Raw genomic sequence first — 25,872 nt, 5'->3', positions numbered from 1 at the left:
ATCGATGAAGATTCGATATGCATCAATCCAATGATAGAGGCAACTCTTGGTGTTGAATTCACAACACTACATCAATTTTAGATAATCATCTTCATTGGGAAAGAATTATTACTCAGATGCCAGAACATTTTTCAGTAATATTGTCACAATGCAGCTATAAAGTTTAAATGTGAAAACCCGACATTCTCATAAAAATACCATAGAATTTTATTTAATTTTATTGCGATACAAATAGGTAAGAACATGTAAATATGAAAAAATATATATTGGCTCACTTAAAAACTAAAATATTATAAATAAATTAATCTAAAGCTACATCTAATTAATTTTAGTGTACGAAAGTATATTGTCGTTTACAAATCGGACACATTGACGAATTATTTAAACATTGGCGCAAGCAAACTGCATGAAACATGTGCTGACATGGAGTTACTCTTGCTCTTTCCATTGCGCTTAAGCATACAGCACAAACATCATCACAATCTCTTATTTCTTCGTCTGTAGCATATCGGAATTGTCCTAAAAGTGCTTGTTCGGCTTTAAGCTTCTTCAGATAATTCATCACTAAATCTTTAGTCCGTAAGAAAACCGTAAGATGAAACGATAAAGCAGTAAAGCGTAGTTGTCCATGAAAGCTGAGAAGCGTTACAATAATTACAGCTAAACCAATTGTGTAGTATCTGAGTAGAACTGGTGCATACAACGGTTCTAGTGCTTCCAAAGATTTTAATTTCAGTGAAAGCAGTAACGGTAAGAATAATTCAACAAATACTTTTTCGGTGCACATATAATAGGTCCAAGTAACAAAAGTATATAAAGCAGTTGGTTGATAATGCTCTAATCCTTGCTCTAATCCAAATACAAGAAGCATAAAAGTTACGGTTATGATAAAAGTTACTGCTTTCGTCCATTCTAATACAATTTTTGTAGCAGACATAGCGACATGTTTTATGTTACTATGCTGGGTCATTCTCACTGTAACAGACCAGTCTTCTTTCTCTACCAATTCTTTAATGTAGCTCGTACAATAAGCTATCACATTGTAAAACATCAATGAGTACAATCCTGTTATTTTTTTCTGTGGGCAGTTGGTACCACCAAAGTCACATAGTAATACTCTGTCGCACATCATGAAGAAGATCAACTAAAAACAAAATACAGCTTAAAGTAAAGTATACAATAATCATTTTTGAAATTATCAAATTTTGGGAAAAAACTTTATGTGTTGCGGGGACTATATGATTTCAAAACATTTATAATCTTGGAGATGTTATAACTTTTTTGCCTATTTTCAAGATAAAATTTATCCCATGTAAGTAGATTGCACTCAGAAATCACCAAGATAATTAGAAATGCCATAAGCACATATTACAGTATAAGCAACTGCCTAATAAATAAAAGAGAAGTCTCAAGAAGTACAAAACTAAGTGTTTATAAAGCAATTTACCGTCCAATACCAATCCTACAGCTGCGAAACATGGAAATAGAAAAATAAATGCATTGCAAACAGTAGAGATGAAATATTTAAGGCGCGTGAGAGGGGTAACAACAAATGACCAAATACCACAAAATCTGGAAATTAGTTGCCAGAGTCAAGACCAGTGAAGAGAGTATGGGATGCAAAAGTAGACAAAAACAAAAAAAGAGGGAGACCTAAAGCCACGTAGGACAAAGTAATAGGTAATAAACTTCAGAAAAGAGGTATAACATTTGTAAACTGTAAACGTAGACCAGTAAGTGAAAAAGCTAGAACAATATCAAGAGAAGTAGAAAGGGGAAGCAAAGAGACTTAGTTGAACCCCCCATGAATATCTAGGGATACACTAGTAACTAGTATCTAATTAGCTGCAAGCGGAAATAGTATAAAAAAACTAAAATGATATGATAGAAATATCCTCAGATATCTACTAAAAAAGCTAAAAAGGAATGTAGCAGAATTGTAAACTGTAAACTTAGACCAGTAAGTGAGAAAGCTAGAACAATATCAAGAGAAGTAGAAAGGAAAAGCAAAGAGACTTAAATAAACCTTCCATGAATATCCAGGGATATACTAGTAACTAGTATCTAATTAGTTGCAAGCGAACATAGTATAAAAAAACTAAAATAATATGATAGATATATCCTCAGAAATCTAGGTACTAAAGAATACGATGGATACGTTAAGGATGTACAAAAATAATTAACAATTAGGCTTATTATTATGAAATGTGACAAGAGAAAAAATTCTTGAGCCAAACCTCACCTAAACTAGAGAAAACGGTTATTAGAAGTGAATTGCCAGTTAAAAGTTCTGTTACCTAGATTGGTATTCAGAAGCGAGATACCTCTCTGTCTAGTCTACAATCAACAAATCATTCAATAAAAAGACTATTGAAGAGAAATCATAATAAATTATAGTTAACCTTGGATAACTGGAATATTCTTAAAATTGATTTAACTGAATCTGAGTAACACTACATTTTTGAACTTTTATCAGGGCAAGTAGAACAATGAAAGCACAGAAAGTTTCGTTTATAAAGGAATATGTATCAGCGCAATTCATTGATAGTAGTGTCATTATTTATTTTTAAAACAATATTTTATGAGTAAAAACCCAATTTACGTTGGTAAATTTTATAAATTTTATGTCATTCATGTAAAGAGAACAATGCATTTAATGCATATTAAGTAAAACATGTGCATTTGATAATCAAAATTTGTTGATATGTAATTAGCTAATTTTTTGATGAATCAATAGTGAATGCCTTGATTTTTTTCGATACAGTAATGAACTAAATTATTATTAAAATATACTAATTGTACGAGGTGTAGCAATTAAATAACGAGACCGGTAATATAAAACGTAATGCATCTAAATGTTCTTGATATTAGGTCTCTTCTGTTTTAAAACTAGTCTTTCTAATAATTTGTGGAATATTAATGCAAAATTGACGTTTCGACTAATTTTAAGTCTTTATCAAAATATGATATTGACAATTTGCGTATTTATATTAATCAATAAATTTACCTACATCAAGAAAATCAAAATAAGAATAAAATCAAAATAGAAAATGTTCTAATAAGAAATTTTTCTTATCGATGTAGGTGATCTATTGGTTAATATAAATACGCAAATTGTCAGTGTCAATATCATATTTTGATAGGGACTTAAAGAAAAGTCGAAACGTCAAATTGTATCTTTCTTCCAAAAATTATTAAAAAGACTAGTTTTAAAACAGAAGAGACCTAAAATCAAAAACATTTAGATGCATTAATATATCAAAAGGTCAAGAAATAAAAAATTAAAGAAATTTAAAACATCATATTTTGATAATATTTGTGTTTATTTATTATAACCCTCAATAGATACCACTCCTCTATCCCTACATCCCTCCATGCGAATCTTCCATTGATCGTAACAGTGCAGATAGTCTTTGCCTCCAGGGCAGCTTCAACAGTCTCAAATTTTGTTCCTTGTAATGCAGATTTGATTCGTAACACTTTATTAGCTTTTCTAATCAGTTTGAGTTAATTTCAATCGTATTCAATATTTTTGCGAGTGTCTTGTAGTTCAAATGTGAAGATTTTAGGCACCAGCACCATAACACATTTAGTTAGTGCACCAAAAATGAAAAAGCGGACGTTTCAGGTATATCTCATTGCACACCTTTACAGACTCAACATACCTAACAATTTGAACTTTTTGCGAGATTATCAGTACAACGGGCCCCCTGTGCATTGGTTTGTATACAGACATCGCATTCAAAAGAGTAGGCTTCAGACCAATTGGCTGATAGTCATCAACCTTTGGCGCATGCATGCTTATTCTCTAGCAGCGCTGGTCTTATTACTTAATAGTCACACCTCGTACAGTATATATACTCAATAGTTTTTCAAAATTGATACCTTAATGTTTATTATTTCATTTGATATCAGATAGCGAACAAATTATACTCAATGCTGTGTTGAATATTGGAAATATTATTTTATTTTTACCTGTGTGATTAAGTTAGAAATGTTAGACATCTTCATGAAAACCTTTTCGCATTTATCTAAAGGCTCATATATTTTGTAGAGAATATAACAAACTGGTCCGTAGTACTTCATAAATAAATCTGCAACAGAATATACATATATTAGAAGTGAAACTATTATTGACAACGTTTCTAAAGTTTCAAATTTTGCAAAGAGGGAGACTACAAATCATATTTTCTATTGAAATTTAATACATCTTAAATTGATCATATAATTAAAATGACCACTAATGAATTTGTATAAAGTAATTGTCGCTTTAATAACAGCATAGTGATTGAAATTTTCCACATAAACAACTCTTGGATAAGGAAGGATGACAAGGCGACTGATTTGTTTAGTGACTAGTTGTTAGAGGATAACGTATTCATATTATATATTGATTGGAGATTTAATTAAAAGTTTACCATGGGAGTAGGGTCGTCCGTAAAAGTATGAGGATAATTGAACATAAATTTTGTTTCCAAGTAAATCAAACACAAAAGTTAGTACCACCAATATTTTCTTAATATCTTATCTAATACATCGAAATAGTATTATATAATTCATAAAATTATTGGTTTGAGAAGTAAATATACCCATATAACATTTATCAAAAATCGATATCCGTGGTCCAATATTCTGATCAAAAAATCAGGATAAAAACGAAATGGTGAAATTTGAGATTACTTTGTGAATTAGTGTTCATTAAAACGTAATGTTCACCCTAATAATGTACTATCTTCACCATAGTTGTCCCTTAATCTTATTTCATTGAAACCTTGTATCCTTGTCTGGAAACATATATGGAAATATGGCTCTAGAACTATTTTCAGAAAATCCAGAGATCATATAACCCTTAATATTATGAGTACGGTGACTTCGGACTAGGGTTGCCAACCGTATTCTAAATAGAGAATAGTACTATATTCCATGTAAGTGTACTGTACAGAAACCATGTTTGTGGACGCACTGTCGTGTCCAAAAAAATATCGATATTAGTTTTATCAGTTGTAAGTAGCCGTATTCACTCGTCACTCTTTTTGAAAAGTTTTTTTTTTGAAGTTAAGAAAATTGTTCGTTTTGGTTTTAGAAACAATAATTTCTAGTTTTTCATTGTTTTCACTTCTTCGGAAAACTATGGTTCAAATGAATACGAAACGTGATATTGACACCGATACCGATATTGAATTAAGAAATAATTACACACATGAAATCAGAAGGATACAACAGTAATATGATTGTTTATTTAAAATTTGTTAAGTAAGGTTAAGTGTCTAAGAATATTGTTTTGAGACTAAAAATCAATAAAACTCATTTATTTTACACATGTTCTCATTATTTACCCTCTTCAAAACCATAAATATTTTATATGTTTTTAAAAAGTAGGCAACACTAATGCAAGGAAACTTTTAGCAGTCAAAAGCTCTTGGATTAAAAGCGATTTATGGTACCGCGCCTTATGTCGTTTAAAAAGAAAGGAATCAGACCAATTTACGACTCTCTTTCTTCGAACATTTATCTATGAATGTTCCTCATTAACTTGGATCTGGTCGCACTATGCCCTCACATTAAAAAAAGTAAACAAGTTTGAATTTATTTCTAAGGGTCACGGCCCTAGGAATTTTTTATTAATTTCATTCTATTTACACATACAAAACCAGAAATACATTCAGATAAAATGTTAATAATCTAGTGTACATAAAGACAGGAAGACCTTAATTCACTAGAAGGCTTAGTAGTAGTGCTAACAAATTGAGAATTGGAACAAAAAAACATCTTGAAAATAGTCTCTTTAGGGAGAATTCTACGTATTTTGGGAAAAAAATGAGATGTAGTTACGCACAAAATATCCAGAGCGACTGGAAAGACAAAACGACTCCCCAAACAATCTTATAGTGATAAATAATTTCATGATAACTCAATAAACAAATAGTACGAACACTACGAAAATATGTTTGAGGTAGTGCTTTGAAAAACATCAAAAGAGTTCTGCATATGACAGTGATACTGACTCATTCTATATATAAAGATAAAAACTAAGAGTTTGTATTCTTAAAAGACTCAGCAATTTTAGACAAATAATTTTGTGAAGGAATATCAAGGAGGAACATCTAGTTTCTAAGTCGTTTTAATTAAACCGCGATAAAATTGTGTTTCAAAGTGTTTCTTGAGATGGATGAATAATGTAAAACTTGAACCACATATTCTCGTATTAATGATACTCAATGAATATTATTTATTTTGTTGTTTGTAGCTAGGGTCCCATATAAGAGAGGTATACACTAGTTTTGGAAGATCGGATATATCAGTAAGTAAAGATCTACGTTTTTAGCTTGAGCATACTCCCTAAAGATTCTCAGAATGAAACCGATGTTTCTAAAACATTTCAAATTTAAAATTCTGTTGTTCAAGATCCGTATTTCACGACACTGCAAACTTGATCTCGCTAAAGTAGCTCTAGTAAAATGACTGGTTGTGTCAACTCTATGAGGGTACAAAACGTTCTAGTTGTCATAGTATAGAATAGAAAATTATATCACAATAAAAACTTGTCTCGTGAGAAATTATTTCTAGAATAAATCAACACAAATATTTCAACAGTTATTGAGTCTCAGGCAAACAAAGATTTTTTTAATCGAAAGCATTTTATCTAATTTACTTTCTCCCATGAAATAAATTATTTAATATTCTTTAAAAACAAGGAACTTATTTTTGTTTTAGAATCGAGTAGATAAGTGATCCATGATTGGATATTTATAATACTGATTATGGTTTCTTCACTTGTTTTTTGTTTTGTTTGAATGTAATTATGTACCGTAACCTTCGCATGCGTTCAGCATTCGATCTATCAACATCAAAAACACTCGGCAACGACTGATAAACAATGTCCTCTTTCAATAATTATAATTTGACTTAGTTCAAATTTGTCGTCTATAAGACATAACAAATAATCTAGATGTTTATAAAAATATGGTTCGACTGTCTTTAATTGACCATTTTTTTATAATTAAATTCAAAACAGAAGCTAGCACGTGTAGAGCTTGCTTCTTATGTGATGACTTTTTGTCCATATCTATGTTGTCCTCGAATAATTAATATTGAATCCTCCACAGTCTTACATTTCAATATAAAGAGAGAAGATTCAAGGGAAAAGTACCCAAAAACAATCTATTTAAGTGTACAATGTAATGAATTACATTGTCTAATAAAGATTGTAGCAAATTCCGAGACGTAAATCAAGTCTCTGGTGCAGTAAGCAAAAAGAGATTTCTAACCAAACCTCGTTTTATTCTTAAAGATAATTATCTTCGAGAGTGATACAATGAGTCCCTTATCTATTCTATTCTTATTTAAACAGAAATACGTCCTTTTTTCAAAGTATTTTTCTTGGTTCTGAAAACAGTAGTCAAATTTAGAATTCGAAGTACATTTAATTCAATAGGTTAATTGCGTCTTTCTTTTTCCTTTTCTTATATATGGGGATGTTTCTTTGTGACGACACGACACTTTTCCACTCTCTCGAATAGTATATTGTAATAGTCACTGTTTCGTGAATTTCCAGAACAATTTCAAACCAGTTCTTATATTTTCTTGTCGTACTCGTGCAAAATAAACCATCAGTGATTGTCCGTCCACGTTTATTCTCTGTCGTAACATAACATTCGGCTTGTTATGTTTTCCTTTTGAATATTCCTATTGTGGCACAGTAGTCAGTTCGGATTTATTTATTCTAACATTCGAGTTTTTGAACAAATTAATTTGTTATCAACTTTCCACTTCATTCGCTGGTAAGTTTCTCTTTGCATATTTTTTATTGTGTTCACAAAAATTTCAGATTTATTTATGGATTTCCTTTTGTTTTAAGCAAATTTTCTTTGGTACTTCATATAAATTCGTATTTTCTGCATAATAGAACGAATAGAAAATACGAATTTATATGAAAACTATCACACAAAATTTACTTAGAATAAAAGGAAATCCATAACGATAACTGAAATTTTTTGTGAGCACAGCAAAAAAACAAAGAAAAACTTACCAGCCAATATAAAACATAGAATCACCACAAATTCACTAAAATTTAATTTGATTGGAAGTGTAGATAGGTAGAGAAAGAATTCCATTCAATTTCGATGGTAAAATGTCAGTAGACTAAACGATCTGGGAGTAATTTAAAACTATATTTCTGGCCTATTTATCAGATAAAAAATTTATAGGTGATATTTACTCAGTGGTATATATCAATAACAATTATTATCGTTATTGAACCTGTCACTAAATAGTTCAAGCATCAGACTATTATTAACATCATTAAAAAAATAACAATAAACAACGCTGATATATGTTACCAGGAAATCTCGTCGTATCTCGCAGCAGTACATAGAATTATCATTCTTATAAATGGAATCCTAGACGGTTTTATTTTTAATTCAAGTTGCATAATCTGGAAAACACAAAGTTCATTTACTTTCTCTTCTTTGATGTTGACACGATTATTATTACTATTCCAAGTAGCATAGCTTTTGTTTTTCTATGTTGTTGACATACTCTTGTGTTTAGATAACATAGCCTTTGATTCTTCATCTTGTTGTTATTGTTGTATATATTGTAATTAAAGTTTTAAATAAATATTCTCATCTGTTTTCAAGTGATCCTCTGTTATTCCTCAAATTATTTATCATTATAACACACAAACGAATTAATCATTTTAGAAGTCATACACTTTTAGAAAGAGGTACATATGCTGAGAGAGAACAATCAGAAGATGTAAACAAAATAATCCCAATATAAATGTTTCGAGTAGGCTTTTACTAGTATAAGATTTACCTAGATGCGTTACACAGCAATCTCCGACTGCAGTTGAGTCACTACTATCACAGAGTAAATAGTATAACATACGATTTGTCATCGAAATATGAATTAGTGATGAAACTCTCTTGGGCAACTATGTTTCACTTGTATAACAAATTTAAGAGGGCGGCTATCGCTTGGTGATGAGGCGAGTGTTCGTAGCCCATATTCTTCAGTTATTGCTAGAAACATTGAGAGAGTGAGACCTATGATCAAGGAATCAAGTCTGACATACAAAGGTTGCTGGACAAAAAGATTGATCTTTAGTATTAAAATTTGGCTCAATAGAAAACACGGATCTATAAATTACCACCTGACACAACAACTTACAGGACATGGAAGTTAAATGGATTATTATTACAGTTTGAAAATTACAACCTTACCAATTTGTCCTTATCGTCCTGCACTGGAAAAAACTACAGATTATATATTTTTTGCATGTCAAAGATGGGAGAAGGAATGCAGAGGAACCATGCAAAAAATTGGGGGTTTATTCTCACCAGAAAATATTATTCATAAAATGATAGCTAACCAGAAAGTCTGGAAACCCTATCTAATAGGGGGACAAATATAATAAATTAAAAACAGAAAGATTTAATAAATAGACCAAAAGAAGTCCAAGCAGTATAATGAAGTAATACCTGCTGGCAGTTTCGTTTTACAGTCTGTTGGGAAACAAGAAGCCGAGATGTCTTTAGAATATTTTCCCCTTCACAAGAAAATTACAATGTCCAAAATGCTAAGAGAGTGAAGATTATGCATGAAACGTTAGAGATTTTGAATAATGAGGAATATCGTATCCTTTCTAAAATAACAACAGGTAATGAAACAATTATACCATTTTATCACATTCCTATCTGCCAGAAGAATCGTGTGTGGATGATTGACTAAGACTCACCAACATTAACAATGGGCAAAAGCCATTGAGCTTAAGAATAAACGTACAGCAGACTGCTTTATCACAAAAGGTTTACCGAAGTTCTTGAGTTAGTCAATATTCGCAGGTTAATGTTGAATCAAAATAATGGTAGTGATTACTATGAAAATAAATATCGAAGTTTTTCGTCTTACCGTACTCTATTGCCACCCTGAAAGGTAATACCAAATAAAATAGCAACAATTTACTTCGATGTGCTTGTTCCGCCAATAACCTTTATTGAATTTGGCTCATCTTGAAAAACAGACTCACTGGGTTTTGCCAAGATTAATTTAATAAATGTTTTACATTTAACACACCAGTCTTCTTTCCAGCCAATAACAACTGGAATATATTTATTAACGACTTAAAATTACTAGTCATACCCAAAGATGTCTCAATCTCAGAGACGATCTTTTCAGGCATAATGACAGGACAGATATTCGATAGAATTCTATATTGGAATAAAAATGGCCACGTTTGAATTTATTATAACAATGTTTTACACTGTTGTGAGTTGTGACTTCAACGCCATATTATGTGTCAAGTTTGTTTAAGCCGTCTTGTAAAAATTCACGCTGACAATTTTGGAAAATATTATGTTCACGGATCCTTTCAATTTTTTACCAAGAACTGCACTTTTCAATTAACTGCAACAGATTAAGGTTAAGTTGAAAAATATGAAGTCGGTGACAGTCAGTGTTGCTGGAGCCTATAATATGAATAACAATCTTCTCAATATAAGATTGTTTCTACCACTTGTTTATATAAAGTTTATGGAGTGTCTAGTGTCATATCCGGAAAAAAACTGTCTACTTCTTGATTATTTGATTAATCTAAGAGCACTAATTCTAGTTTTAGAAAATTTTCTCCGATTTTCTCGCTATTTATCATAAATAAAAATTAAGTTGGAATTTCTGGAACCGTAGGTGATATTCATACTAAACACACTGTTTACACCACCACTACACCAACTACAACAAACCCACCTTACCTTACCTTACCTTCAGTCTCTGAAGAAGATAACTTGGTTATCGAAACGCGCGTCAGACAGTGTAATTGTGAGTGTTGGTATAGTGGTGCTGTAAACAGTGTATTTAGTAAAACTAAAAATGTGAATTATCTTCCAGGAACAAAACTCAAAAGATCGCTGATTAACAAAGTATTCAGAAGATCACTACCTAAATATTTATTTTTACAGAATTAGATGAATTACAAACTTTTAAAGTTGTTTTGTCATGTCATATGTCATGATAGACCTGAACCAATACTTATTTTTCAAATATATCAATAAATTTTTTGTTATAATCAACAAAACTTATTGTATTTTAGTTTCATTCCAGGAACTTTGTTGATTTTATTATTTGGCTCTTTCCCAGTTTCAGTTATAATACATTTGAAAAACAGGAAATAGTGGGTGAGTAGACGGTCTTGAATAACTACTAATGGACAATAGTTAGAACATATTTTTCGACATCTGTCTTATTTCTATCTAATTAAAACTGATATTTGGATATTTGAAGCATACCAATAATTTCCATCAAATAATTCTTCGATAAAACTCTTATCCATTCACCAACGTCATTAGTTGTTTGTTTCGGTACTGTGTTTTCCATTATAATTTCATCTTATAGGTAGTTCGAGAACTAATTGAGATACACATAAAATATCTTGAAATATCTTAAAATTTTTTTCAAAAAAATTCAATGCTATAGAATACCTGTAGATAATATATGAAATGCAAGTCGAATTTTTCAAAACCTCCCTCTATTTTTCTCCTGATAACAAATATAAATTACACAGCAGTAAACAATTCGAAATATTTTCCCTTTATGTAAATAACAATGAAAACAAAAAAGGTAGAAAAAATATATGACGTTGTATCCATTCCCAGGTAAAAACAATTCTAAATATTTGCAGGCGTGAGAGAATCTCTAGAAGTTTAAAAAGAAAGAAGCATAGCGTCTGAGGAACCGAAAATCAATAATTAAATATTGATATAAATTAAATTGAACGCTACTTTATTTCAATACATTCATAGAAATTGTGTTAGTGTTGACAGAAGCATCAACTTAAAATAAGTGGTTCAAGCAAGACCCGCAGCAGAAACGTGTAAGTTTCTGTCGACATATTATGATGTGAAAAATAGAGGAGGATCCTGAAATACAAATGGAAGATGAAGAAAGGTGATTTGACTTAAAATAACCGGAAAAAAGTCTGTTTACATCTAGATCTAACATTATTTATAATAAAATTCTATTGATTTATACTGAAAAGACTGGAAGAGGAACCTAAAATAAAAATGGGAGATAGAGAAAAAACAATAAAATTAAAAATTTTGGAAGAAAGTCAGTTTAAGTTTGTGATATTTTTTATGAACAAAATTGTGCCACCAATATTCTTTTATTACACATCAACACAAGAAATATACTGTCAGATAATTATTAAAGAAGTACATAGGGAAAATTAAGAGTTCTGTTAATGTCTGGTATAAATAGCACCTAGCTCATTCAAAATACGGACAGACAGAAATAACGGGCAATGCCGAATCATAGTCATAAAACAAATATAAATAATGTAAAATTTTTAAAAAATGTATACAACAATAAATTGTTGGATACAGTTGTATTGAGACTGTTAAATGTAAGAATATTTTGAAAAGGAAAAAAGAGAACAGATATAGTTAGGTTTGCCTACAGTTTCTGAAGACGATAGCTGGGTAATTGTAAGCAATGGTGTAGAAGTAAACAGTTTGTAAAAAATTGAAACAGTGACTTTTATTTATTCCAAATTTCGTCTGTTCCTAGCCCAATTCGATTCCAAAATATAAAATTATCTATGTATGTATATATTAGATATACTAATATTTACAAATAATGGTTTGTAGTATGTTGATTCAGATGCCAGAAAGTGTGACTGTTTATTTTGTGGAACGCATCATTAAATTATTTTGTAAAGTATATTTGTAATTTACAAGTGTAAAATAATACATCTGTAATCATCAATATGTTATACTGATGACAATATCAAGAAATGAGTTTTTTTCATAAATCTACGCTACTGGAAAAGACTCATTAAAAAGTGTCATTTTTTTCTTGAATTAAAGCGTCAAGACGTCAAGTTGAGGGTGGATGAAGGACTATAAAAAGAAATTTTATCAGCAATCATTCTCACTACTAGTAACTACTTCTTCAAAGCTACAAACACCCTTCTTCCAACGTAAGTTATTTTAATACACAATATTGTTTAAAAAAGTTTACTTTCATCAATAATATATATAGTATGTTATTTATGTGCATTTTTAGTTGTATCACTTCCTCCATTTATTCATCAATTTCTCTCAATTTTATCTTCATCCAAAACTGGATGTATGAACTATTTCTGTCTTACAGATTTGATCCATTTCTCATCATATTTGGACCGATACATTCCTAACAGGAAAATTATTTTGCTCAAGCTTTCTTTCTTCGAGGTGCTTATAGATATACAATTATTTTGAACTATGGAAAATGCTACTTTGACCTCCACTTAAAAAATTTAGAAAGATTTGAAGAGCCGACCATATTATTTTGAAACCTCTCAATTTCCTTGTAAAAATCTTCTGCTGCTAATGGCAACGAAGAAGAATTGTAGCCTGAAACATCAGGTTTGATGCTATTTCAACATGAAAGTTATAGATTTAACTTGAGGCTCTTATACACATCTGTAGTTGTAGTCTTTTTCATTTCTCTGGATATTTTCTAGTGGAAGAACCGAACTCCCATTTTCTCAGAACAGCTATAATATTTTCATCTATATATTCATTTATAGGGAAGTTATTTTTGTTCATATCTTCTTTTTTTTATCGAGGTATTTATGGATAGATGAAAAATTTCGCAACTGCTTAGCAAACCATTTTGAAACTGTTTAACTTCCTGTTATTGTCAGTATGAAAAATAAAGGCTTCTGACATGAATATAGATATAGTTATATGTTTTATTAAAGTTTCCCAAATTTCATTCTCTTTTATTTTTTGTAAATATCATATGCAAATTTTCTCACATTATATAAAAACTAATATAATTATATTTACGTACTCATGTGAAAATACTTTATCACAAGGACAAACCTCTGTTCCTTTAGCGTTTTCTACAAGTACATTTTTCAAAATTTTGAACTTAATGATGTTGATTATCACTATCAAATAGTTTATCCAGGAATTGAATTTTATAAAATATAGTGGGATAGTGTTGAGATAGTAGTAATTTCACTAAATTTAAAGAATTATTGATTACTGATAAATGAAGAAAATGATTTGGAGATTTAGAAACGTAGGTTAGATGAAGAAAGTTTAGAGTTAAAAAATTACTTGTCACAAAATTACATATTGTCTACAATTCAAAAAGTATGTTTAACTTAATGATTTGGTGAGAAACTATAGTTGAAAAATTAAAAACTGTCCTGAGAAAATTTGGTTGTCGTGAACTATTCAATAGTACAAAATTTGATAAGTAGTTTAAAGGATACATACACTAAAGACGGAGCCTCTATCCACCTTCGAGCAATCAAAATCGACTAGCAGAGGGGGTTGAGGATAAGTTTTTGGTACTAAATTTTTTCTCCAAATTCAATTTTCTATCTATCTATATAAGTATTTTCGTCAGCTAGCGTCTTCAAAAAACTGGTACAGTTCGTTATTAATAGGAGGACAATCCGACGCTTGGAGAATTCCGCTAGTATTCTGGTCAGTTAAGACGGAATTTTGTAATCGAATTTTCACTTTTAATCAACCTATTGATTTTCGCATACTTTTTCACTTTCAATGACAATTAATCAATTTAATTTTTAAATGAAATGGTATGTTTTATTTTGCATTTTTGTCATTCCATTAATAAAATTAATTTCATTTTACAAATTTTATAACCATTTTTGTGAAGTAAATCAGTTATTTGAGTTTTTAGCTAAATGAAATTATATACACAAAAAAATGAAATTTAAATTTTTGGGCGTAAATCTGAATGATTTAAATAATATATGCTGAAGATGACGAAGTTAAAAAAGTATATTGTCACCAAATAGGTACAGAAATTTGAATGGAATTAACTATTAGCTGAGAAAACCGCTGTCGAGTGAAGTTAAAATTGATTGTGTTGATTGATTACGTATAAATGATGAAGTTAAAATGGTCTTTATATCTAAAAAAAATAGTGAATAGAGTGAATCAATATAGTAATATCATATGAATAGCAGATTTTTCAATTGATTATTAACTTTTCTTCACATTTCTTTGCCTATATACTTTTTCAATTTTGTTATCAGAAGCATCATAACGATAAAAAAGTATCAAGACTCAAGCCAAAAATTTTGTGCTGTAGATTTCAGTACAATTTAAATAAAATGTGTTTCTTCATAAAAAAATTTTAATTAATTTCATTTATAGTTCCTCACACCTCGGAACTTCATGCTGATAACCAATCAGTTATAGGATTATCAAATTATTTACTTTATAACACAAACTACTGTAGTCTCAGTTTCTCAATTATTTTACTTTTGTTTCTTTATTATAAAAATATATTTGTTTGACCTTTGTGGTAGTATCGACTTATCTACAATAACCTATTTTTGTTATACCAAATTTATTATTTTGTTGAAAGATATAAATATCAATAGCTCTTTGAACCTACAGTCTCGTTACATATTGGATTATAACTGATTATCAACAATCATATAATACTACCAGTAATTAAAAATTTATGATCCGCGTCCCAAAACAATTTAAAAGTCTACTAAAATTATTTTAGGATAATAATAAACTTATAACTAGTCATAAGCAATCGTTTTATATTATGTTATGTCAGAGTGGTAAAAATAATTTATTTTCGGATGTTACTCGAATTTTTGTATGATAAAGACGATTTCTAGAAGTTTTTAAAATAATCGTTACTTTATAAATTTTGTGGAATGATAATGATTTAATTGAATATTGTGCTTGTTTTACTAGTACTTGTTCTTTCTCTTTAAACATTAACCATTTTATAGCATACGTGTTCAAATCATTAGTGTTGCAGTCTAGTTCTTTACAAATGTTGAAAAAAGATAAAACTACGTATACTGATCCCTTTTCTTTGTTACCAATACACACTCACAATATAAAATTGGTATGAGTTAACACATTTTTCGATATTCTAACATTATACTGCGTCCCGAATGACAAATTGTTGAACCTCTTATTCACCATTTACCACCCAAATGATCTCTAATTTTTGGTAACCTCTTATAGACGGGCAATTCCACATTGGAAGCAACATTGACACATTGTCTGTTACTTGTTGATTCCATAATCGCTCAACACTTAGTGGATTTGTTGTCAGTGTCTCATTAATAGGTTTATGATTATCGTAGTTATGGAAAATAACGTCGTCAAATACAGGGAATAACAATTCATATCGACAAAATTATGTAGAACATTTTCATCGTCCAATTACTTTAAATTATTCCACCATCAACATATAGTTTTCCTATTCAATATCTAAGCCAATTTCTTCCTTTTTATCTACTTTGCAATTACAGATACTTACCATATACTTATGTATGACAAAGCGCATACAACGCAGGGCAACCAATTTCGCATGCGATAATCATTGAATTTTGAGACATAACCACTCTAGCATACACGTATCGAGTTACAAATTCATTATAGAAAACTTAAAATATATACAGGATGTACTGTTGCAAATTTGAGACATATACATTTGGACTGGAAAAAATTTTTATCTAGCATTTGTTTGTAAGCTCAACAGAAATTAGTCACGTAGGTATCGATTATTGATACCCTACTCACAACATTTTGTTTCTATAGATTATTCGACCCTGATTTGAAATTAAATTGTTATTTAGTGTTATTTTTAAGAATAGTAAGACACTACATTTTCATATATTGTCTATTAAAATTTTTCATTTATATCGAATATTCATGTATATATTGATTTTAGAATATTGATATCATTACATTTTCTCTAATAAAAGATAGGAATGACCGTTTTTCTTTTTGAAGGTTACACTAGTGAAGAAACTTTTTGTCACATCAATTTTGTGATGATCAATCATAATCTTGTACACTCATTGACAATATATAGATAATATTGTTTCAACCACGTTCAGTTTCATATTCATTTCATTACATGCCTTAATTTAGACGAATATATCACTTTTGCATTCTACTAACTTACATATTATATACGTTTGTTACTTCGTAAACATTCCACGACAGGGTCTTAATAACCCGGAAAGTTTTTGTTTTGTATGTGGAATATTGAATTTTACATCTTAACGTCAAAATTTCACATCTTTAATTGAATGGTGCTATTAGACTATTTTGGATTTCCTGTGAGGAATCAAGATAATTCTTGGGTACCACACAACGTATCTAAGTATGCTGTTAGATTGAGCTAAAGAAGAACTGAGACATTAGCCATTTGCAATCCCAATGATTTGGACCGAACCAGAAAATCATGTTAGTGATTGTTTGATTCAAAGGCATTATAAGCAACTCCAAACACACTATCTAGTATCCAAACTTGTCTTCAGCCAATAGACCCATCATCTGCCTGTGCCAAAACTTCCAAATCGATCATAAAGCCAGGATTCTACTCCGGAACTTATTCTAAATCAGCACGATAAGGTATCTGAAGTTAGTGACCTAAGTTATGAACCATAAACATCAAAAGAACCGCACTTACTGACATAATGCAATATAAACGATTTAGTACGTGATTTGATTCTTCAAACTACAAAAAAGAGCTGTTAGATATTTACTCGGACTAAACAGCGAGCCTCACTGCAGAGACTTCTTCAAAACATCAAAAACTCTGACTTTCTCTTCGTTATTCATCTTTGAATCCATTTGCCTTATTCGTAAGCACGCTTCTCCAATTTCAGAAAGATCGTTGCACGGCTATCCTCTTAGGAACACGTAGCATGAGCTTTACCTGCATACTCCACGTTCAGAATTAATTAAGGGCCCAATATTTTACAATCCAAAAAATGTGCAATCACTTGCCAATTGAAATCAAATCGATATCATCTTCTCCGCAGTCCGCAATAATTTGAGGGCTTATTTACTAGAAAGTGCCTTTTACTCTGTAAACGACTATTCTAATAATAATATTTAAATCCGGGCATGCTGCACACTTGTTTAATTTTTGTTGTGGACTTATTTACTAATTTTATTACCTATTATTATGCTACTAAATGTGGTTTTTTTCTGTATATTAAAATTTCATTTTATTTATATCTTTATTTAATTATTTTTATGTTTGTTTTCTAGTTTTTACAAGCTTTTGTCTAAAAATTGTAACCATTTTTGAAAATAAAGTATTTCTCTCTCAAACAGTCGGAACTTTTGGAGTATAGATTAAACGACTGGAAATTCTTTTGATTTCTATTTTTGGTTTCATGATAATGAAATGAAACCTCACTTTGTAAAAGCGGGTAATTTAGTTTATTATAATATCATTCCCGTTGTGAAGAATTTATTAAACTTTGAATATGATCCCAATCACTGGGGACTATTCAGTGACTCTTTAAAAACTAATTTGAGATCAGTATCTCTGAATAACGAAAATAAACTTCCTTCAGTTCCGGTTGCTCATAGTTCTAATGTGAGAGGGATATGAAATTTCATCTTGGAAAAATTGAATACAGTAAACACGCTTTGGTGAAATTGTGACGATTTTAAAGTCAAGGCACTTTTTCTTGGACTACAAATGGTTAGATAAAATTATGAATTTGCGAATGGGGCAATATATACAAAGAAAGTGTGGTTCAAGGGTAAATCACTCACTCCAGGCCATAATAATGTTAAAAATTATCGTTTGATGAAACCTGATGACATTCTCCAATCACCGCTACATAAAAAGCTTGACCTGATGAAAATTTTTGTAAATGTCTAAAAGGGAAATGTATATCTAAAAGAGAAATTTCCCAAAATCTGCATGTCAAAAATTAAAGAGGGAATATTTGAAGGTCTACAAATGCGGCAAACGATAAAATATAAGAGCTTTAAAAAAACTGAAGGAAAAACTCACCTGAAAAAATTTGGAAACGTCCAAAGTTTTTTAGGAAAGCATAAATTGGGAAATTGGAAAAACCAATTACATATGATGGACTCTCATTTGAATTCCTTAGCGGAATGCTAACAGATTATTTTTGGAGACTCAGAAAAGTGCTAACAAAAACCGAATATTCACTAAAATATTTTTTCCATATTAGCAATAATATCTCTAAATGTGGTTGATGTTTGTACTTTATACGAAAATATATGTTTTGAAATCACAAGGAAACTTGGCGTGTAAATTTTGTGTCATTCACATATTATTATTGGGAGGCACTTGTACATTCAAAATTTTATATAAATTTTCATGTGACAAAAAATGTTCTTCTAAGTAATAGATAGTTTGGTATTATGATTCGTTACCTCCTTACCTACGATTTTATTACCAAGTTGCCGCAACCATCTCATCGGATATTTATAATTCGCTGATATTAATACAGGAAGTACCAAAAATGAATAACTTGCTAGGCACCATCCTCCCAAACTTAAAATTAATGGCGAGTGGCCTCTTGAACAGTATGGTAGTAGAAAAAGCACGGAAAGTAAACACACTGTAACAAAAAAGGAATGAATATCAATCATTCTGAGGACTTATACATTTTTTGAAAAAAAATTCTTAATTCAATATATCGATATCGATATCGATGCGAAAAATAAGTTTTTTCAGACTGAGCTCAATAAACCTAAATATATTTTACGTGTGAGGTATTTTTAAACAATAAAATTCTTGGCAACTGTGTTTTCAGTATTATATTCATATTTTCAAATTTTTTAAATCAATGCAATTAATATTAATTTCAGTTTATAGTCATCAGTAGTAAAATTAAATTCAACGTATTTTTAGATGATACGTGAGAATTATAGTTATTTATAGCAGAAACAATCCGTGTATACAATAAAGAATAAATGTACTACTTCTGATGCCCTCATGTTGTATATATGTCCTCAAATATTATTTATGACCAGTGAACCATACACAATTACATAGGCGTCGCATTTTAGGGATGTAATGTAATTCTTATACAGAATAATGAATATTGAGAATCCGTTACCCTAATTTCACGAGAGCCTTTCTACAAAAAAATAGTTCTAATTTAAATATTTTATACAAGAAAAATATTGATTATAGATTTTTCACCATCAAAAATCGACATTCAATTTTTTCTGTTTTGGTAAAAACCATAAAATTATTTACAGTTATCTGAATGTACTGAAGGGTTAATTACTCACAAACTCGAGATGGATGTGTGCTCAGTTTCCGTTGCTTGTAAAAAAAGCAACTCACTTGTACTGGAAAGGAAAAAAGAATGTAAACATTATTGATCGTAGGCAGTTGTGCACCTAAACTTTGATTTAATACTTTACTGACAAGAACTATATTTATCACCATGAGTATCGTGGGGATCATCTGTTCCTTGTGAGCGCTTTTTTTTTAATTGCCGGCAGCATTGCAAGTGATGGCTCCAATGCCAGTAGACATGACAGACTGATCCCTGATTTTACTGTTGTTATGGTATCTTTCTTGTTTCTCATAAAATGGATTCACATTTACTTTATAAATACAAACAAAATCGATTTTTAAGAATCGATATTTTTTTGAAAGGATCGCCATCCCAAGTGACCAATTAAATTCATTTTATTTTCTGTAGAAACAATATTTTGTTTGAAGTATTAACAAATATCCGATTAATAAATTATATCTACCTAGAAATTTTTATCGAAAGAATAAAATGACTGAATTGAGAATATTAATGTCGATGATCTAATACTTATACTTTGTTTTAAAGCGAAATGCGGATTTAGATGAAAAAATGTTTATGCACCGTATGTGCTACTACATAAGCTTGTTCAGCAGCAAAAAACTGAGATGAAAGACAAATCAATTGTGCGTACAGCCTGGCATCGTGTGAACGGTCGATGCCCAATGCAGAATGACAGTTTTCACTGATATTATCAATGACAATGACATTAAGTTATTGATTTATTTACGCCGCAGATATAATAGACTCCACTTCTTAATGTTTTCAGGTTAATCTTGATGAGCCTCATATGAACAATGGGATATTTTCTATGAAAGAAGTCCAAAGATTCTTTTACGTGTTATCCTGGGGGTACTGATCCAAATGACAGTTTTCAATCACTAATAATTGAACGCGATGTCTCACGATTGCTAAATCTCATGAAGGAAATCGTTAAACCTGATACGAACAATATGTCAAAATTTTCAAAATGCATTTGTCAAATCTGACTACATTTTGTAGTTTTGAAATATATAATTGTCGTAATACAGAGGAGCAGAATAATATAATGGTCTTCCTTTGAAATGTTTATACAATTTCCATGAGTTAGTTCATTATTGCCTTACTGACTTCTTTCCACTTATATCATTCGATGTATCAGTCGCAGTTTTTTTGGTTTGTAAAATTTGCTTCAATGAATCTTGTTAAAAATTTAATTCTAACTATTATTACGTTAATATAATTACTAGGAAATAAGATTCTAATAATCTTTTTTCCCATCCAGATATTTGAATTTGTTAATGTTTTGATATGTTTATTGTACATTCATTGCTGCAATAATAAATACCTGGAAGTTTTTTAGGAAAAATATTGCTGTCAAATTAATTTCATTTCATTAGATTTCCCTTGACACAGTGTTTCCATTTGAGTTCTCAATTTCTATATTCAAACTGATTTAATTGTGGTGATTTAAGTAATAACCTCTTGTGAGATAAAATATGCAAAAAAAGCTCCTCACATTACAGCTTTGGTGTATTATTACAATCAGTTTGAAGTCAGATCATAAATTTTACACTTTTGAAATTGCCATAAAATTTTTGTCTTGGTTTATGCAGGTATATTCGATTATTAAGAAAACTTCTTGGAAATAAATCAGCTGGAGATAGCTCTGGACTGCAAATTTGTTTGGGAGTATTTCTTCGACCACGAGAAAACCTTCCATGTTCTATTGTTGTAGCCCTCAAGATAATATAACTGTTCTAAAAAAATCTATTTTTTTTTTCTCATATTCTATGAGTTAAAAGTTACTGAATTGTGCGTGTATTTCAAAAAAAGTTGGGGTCAATTATTCCCTTTGAAGATATTACTGTCCAAACCAATACTTTTGGGGAGAATTTAGACGTTTTTATCGTTTCAATTTATGGTCTTCTGCAATTCTGTTTGTTAACATCTTGATTTAAGTGAAAGTAGGCTTATTTTATTGAAATGTAATCCTTTCATTTTTCAATTCATGCACTAACTGTATCTTGAAGAAATACAATTCAAGTCAAGCTTCAATATACAACGCTAAATTATTAGTACAGACTTTTTACTTTCGCCACTGTCTCCTGGTCCGTTGTCACCTTATTTATTTTTATTAGGAGTCGGTTACCAACTCATAATTTAATTGAATTTACACTTGGTCATTGATTAGTGTGATGATACAATCGAAATAGCTGAAGAGAAATGAAGTGAGAATCATTGTTTTACTAAAATTGTCTTACACAGAGCGCGCATGGTTGTTTATTTTGATTGAATTTCCAACAAGCGAAACCATCCCAGACTTAAAAACTTCATAAATGCATGGCTCACCCTGGATATTCTTTAATAAGTTTGAAATGGTCATATTTATTGTACGGTAACTTTTAATGACAAAGGAAATAATTTTGTTAATATTTGTCATATAAACCAAATATGGACCAATCCACTGTAAGCCATTTTCACACTTTGAAATACTACAAATGATGCGATGCTACAACTCTTTTTGTGGAGCAATCTAATCTAATCTAATAGTGAAATAATCGCTAAGTTTCATTCTAGAGGTAAAGAATTCTCGAAAAATTGTGGTTTATTCAATTTTTTCACTTAACGCTTCACTTCAAATCTGCATTCTCCAAAAAACAAACATGTTAATATTTATACTTATATCTATTTCAGTAGAAGTTATACATTCTATACACTAAGCAACTTGCAATAATAATATTTATATTTTTAATTTCTATTACGTGCCAATAAAACATTACAGTATTTACCATTTTCTATTTTTAGACTGATATTTTCACATTTAAGTTTAACGAAAAGCTAATTTGAGGTATGGTGGGTGAAGATTAATACAAGACGTATCATTACTATTTACTATTAAAAACAATGTTGAATTTATCAATTATTTCAATCACTATCTCTATATGAATAGAATCAATGTCATTAACTCCTCTGAAAATAGGGAAATCGCTTCTTTCGAATGTTTCTGGAAGTACTTTGATTTTCTTTATAGAACCTGTACTGTCAATTTCTGTATTTCCATTTCATTTGAAGTCGTGAAGCATTTGAATGAGCAGATCGAATGATTACTGCGTTGATAACTAACCTTCCCTAATTGCTACAAAAGCATAACTATGTTGTAGCATTAATACGTGGGCGATTTAATGGAAGAGTCACTTTTCAATAAAAAAGTCACTTTAATATAGAAACATTCTTATTATTTTTGAAAATACGCGTTTATCTATCACCTTTTCATTTCTCTTACATCGCTTTCCGCCAAGCCATTTTTTAAGTTTGGAAATAGAAAGTAACTGTGTCTTCTCCTTCATTTTCACATATTCTCCTGCGGACCATGGCTGCTTTCAGCTTTTGTTTTCTGTAATGTCTTAATAATATATCATTTCTCTCCATACTATTTATTAAAAAAACTTACTGCATCGTCAATAAACAATAAACAGAATAGTTAAAAAAGTGAAGCAAGACACCCTCTTTATTTACTTAAATAAGTATTTATACGCTAAATAAATAGCGTACATAACTCGATAGATAGTAAGTTTCTTTCATAAGTATATTGTTTCACTCGGCTTGCTGCACGTTTACAACATTAACATCCGTGTGAAATCGTCTCATATCGAACTTTGGACATTAATTTGCAATAGTTCAAAAAAGTAGTTTCACAGTAGCGTATTGTGAGTTTCACTGAATATGTTTGTCAACTCAACTTTCAAATTCTTCTGTGTAATATTTTTAGCAATTTATACATTGATTAATTGATATGCTCCATTTCTATTTCATAATTAGAATAAATAAATTGTTTATTTTAGTGCTGTCAATATTTTCAAGTTACGACTTTGGCTCCAAGTAATTCGAACCAAACAAAATAAAATGTTCCAAATTGAATAATGTCTTTTATTTTGATTAGTGGGCGCCTATGAATGAAGTAACCATTAATATTAATTTTATGAACAATTGTCGTTAACTGAGATCGAATCAAAACCTTAATTTTCTTGTCTTCCAGAATTAGATTTTTAGGACCAGGAAATGAATTTTGTTTTCGTTCTGCAAATGATACCGGTTAAAAACAACTTACGTCTTTAAATAATAAAAACCTTTGTTAGATGAGGGTACACAAAAAAATAAGTGAATATTATAAATTTTCAATATTTTCTTCATTTACCGCTTTAGGTAATATTTTAAAATACTCTTCAAAATATGCAAAAAAATATCTTGATTTGTATTTTTTTCGAATGATATTAAAGTAAATACTATAATATAATACCAATATATTAAACTCACCTGTTTCAGCTATTTTCTCATCCCTTTCTTGGGGATCGAGCTTTGGTAATGTATGTAAACTTCTTAACCTTCCTCTTACCCTTGTAATCATACCCATTTCTCAAAAAATCATACCACCAAACCGAAAACTTCCAACACTTCTCAATATCTTGACACAAAACTTCCACGTTTTCAATTTTCTGACGTTACAAGGAAACTGAAATAGAATTTTTTGAATTCACTATGAAGTCAGCTTCTTTTGGTTCACGATATATCAGCCACGTTATATTATGAATTGATAAATATTTATCCCACTGGAGAGTTAGTACGTGGAATTTTGCACGAACAAAAATTTAGAGGGGTTATTTGCGTCTTTTGTTTGCGATGTTGTCAGATTTTCTATACTAACATTTCAAAATGTTCTCAAATATGAACATGTTTAGAATGAAATAAATTCGTTAAACGTTAATTTTATTCATTACACTATTAATAAAAAGCAATAAATTTTTTAATTATTGACACAAATTTTGATAGTAAAGAATGGAATTAGATGCATAACTTCCATTTCCCTGAAGACGATCGGAAAATTGGATCCAGAATTGATGTAATTTTATTATGAGACAGATAGCAGGGAAAAGCATCTAATATAACAAATCTGCTCCCAAGTGCTTTGGGGACGATTAAAAACGATCTAAAACACCTAAGTGACCATCGAATTATAAATAATTTGTGGGAAATTCGATTGCCTGGTGCTACATAAATTCAAACGACAAGCAAAGAAATTCAATTTGCATATAGCGTTATAGAATTTACGAATTGTATGCATCACTTTATAATATCAAATAAAACTCAGTTATGGCAATTTTAAAACAACCCTTACACATGCGCTCAAGCAGAATAAGATTTGAGAGATTATGTAGATAAAATGGGGTAGCTGAATGTTAAGTAGATACAGGCTTCGACTTAAATTAGTCGTTGTTCACTTAGAGGCCTGGGACCCATTATATTACCCTTCATTTCCTACAATTTGGAAGATTACCTAAGTATCTAATCATGCTATTATCTTTTTCTTATTTATAGTTTATTTTCAAGCATTTCTAAACCAGTGAACCACTTTTCTTTTTTCTTAATCTGCCATTCCTTCCTAACAATCTAATATAATCTCCCTAAAATTTGACGTTGTCTTTCTAATGAGATATTAGACTACTAGAGCAGAAGGTCTATCCTCTGTTCGTGCAATAGTTGTTCGTTTTTCGTTTCACTCCCCACTTTTGGAGTTTTGTGTCAACAGTACATTGTCCAGTGATCAGTTCTGAATTGAGTATTCCGTGAATCTTATAATTTTTTGTGTCCTTTTCATTGTTCTTTTGCCAAGCGAACCTGAATATCTATTTGACTGTAGCTAAATCTATTTTTTTAATTATGATTTTTCTGTGGTAGCACTGTATCGATACGGTAGCCTCCCACTTTTTGCACTTTAATTACCCTGC

At 30.2% G+C, this 25,872-nt stretch overlaps 2 protein-coding genes across 2 annotated transcripts in view; one reads left to right on the top strand and one right to left on the bottom strand.

Annotated features, from left to right (window-relative positions):
* Positions 1-202: 202 nt before the first annotated feature.
* On the bottom strand, positions 203-24,771 carry LOC130442816 (RING finger protein 145 homolog). The gene is made up of 4 exons (XM_056777175.1): positions 24,404-24,771; positions 19,220-19,399; positions 3,976-4,094; positions 203-1,144 (listed from the first exon to the last, which is right to left on the bottom strand). Exons 1-4 carry the CDS (start codon positions 24,498-24,500, stop codon positions 329-331), a joined length of 1,212 nt encoding a protein of 403 aa, XP_056633153.1. The 5' UTR covers positions 24,501-24,771; the 3' UTR covers positions 203-328.
* LOC130442817 (neuroparsin-A-like) overlaps positions 12,933-25,872 on the top strand; it is a 46,127-nt gene continuing 33,187 nt past the window's right edge. The window contains exon 1 of the mRNA XM_056777176.1: positions 12,933-12,976. The gene's annotated coding sequence lies outside the window, so the exon portion shown is untranslated. The remainder of the gene's footprint in view (positions 12,977-25,872) is intronic.

Source organism: Diorhabda sublineata, chromosome 4, assembly GCF_026230105.1.
Source record: "Diorhabda sublineata isolate icDioSubl1.1 chromosome 4, icDioSubl1.1, whole genome shotgun sequence".
In the NCBI taxonomy this organism is placed as follows: domain Eukaryota; kingdom Metazoa; phylum Arthropoda; class Insecta; order Coleoptera; family Chrysomelidae; genus Diorhabda; species Diorhabda sublineata.
This window is presented reverse-complemented; position numbering and strand designations above follow the sequence as displayed.

What these genes read in the sequence shown, in the direction of transcription:
- LOC130442816 (XM_056777175.1), bottom strand. Translation starts at nt 24,500, where the DNA reads ATGGGTATGATTACAAGGGTAAGAGGAAGGTTAAGAAGTTTACATACA. An exon ending in ACTTGGTAATAAAATCGTAG is followed by an intron (nt 4,095 to 19,219) that starts GTAAGGAGGTAA and finishes ATTCTGTTGCAG; the next exon opens with ATTTATTTATGAAGTACTAC. An exon ending in TTTCTAACTTAATCACACAG is followed by an intron (nt 1,145 to 3,975) that starts GTAAAAATAAAA and finishes TTTTGTTTTTAG; the next exon opens with TTGATCTTCTTCATGATGTG.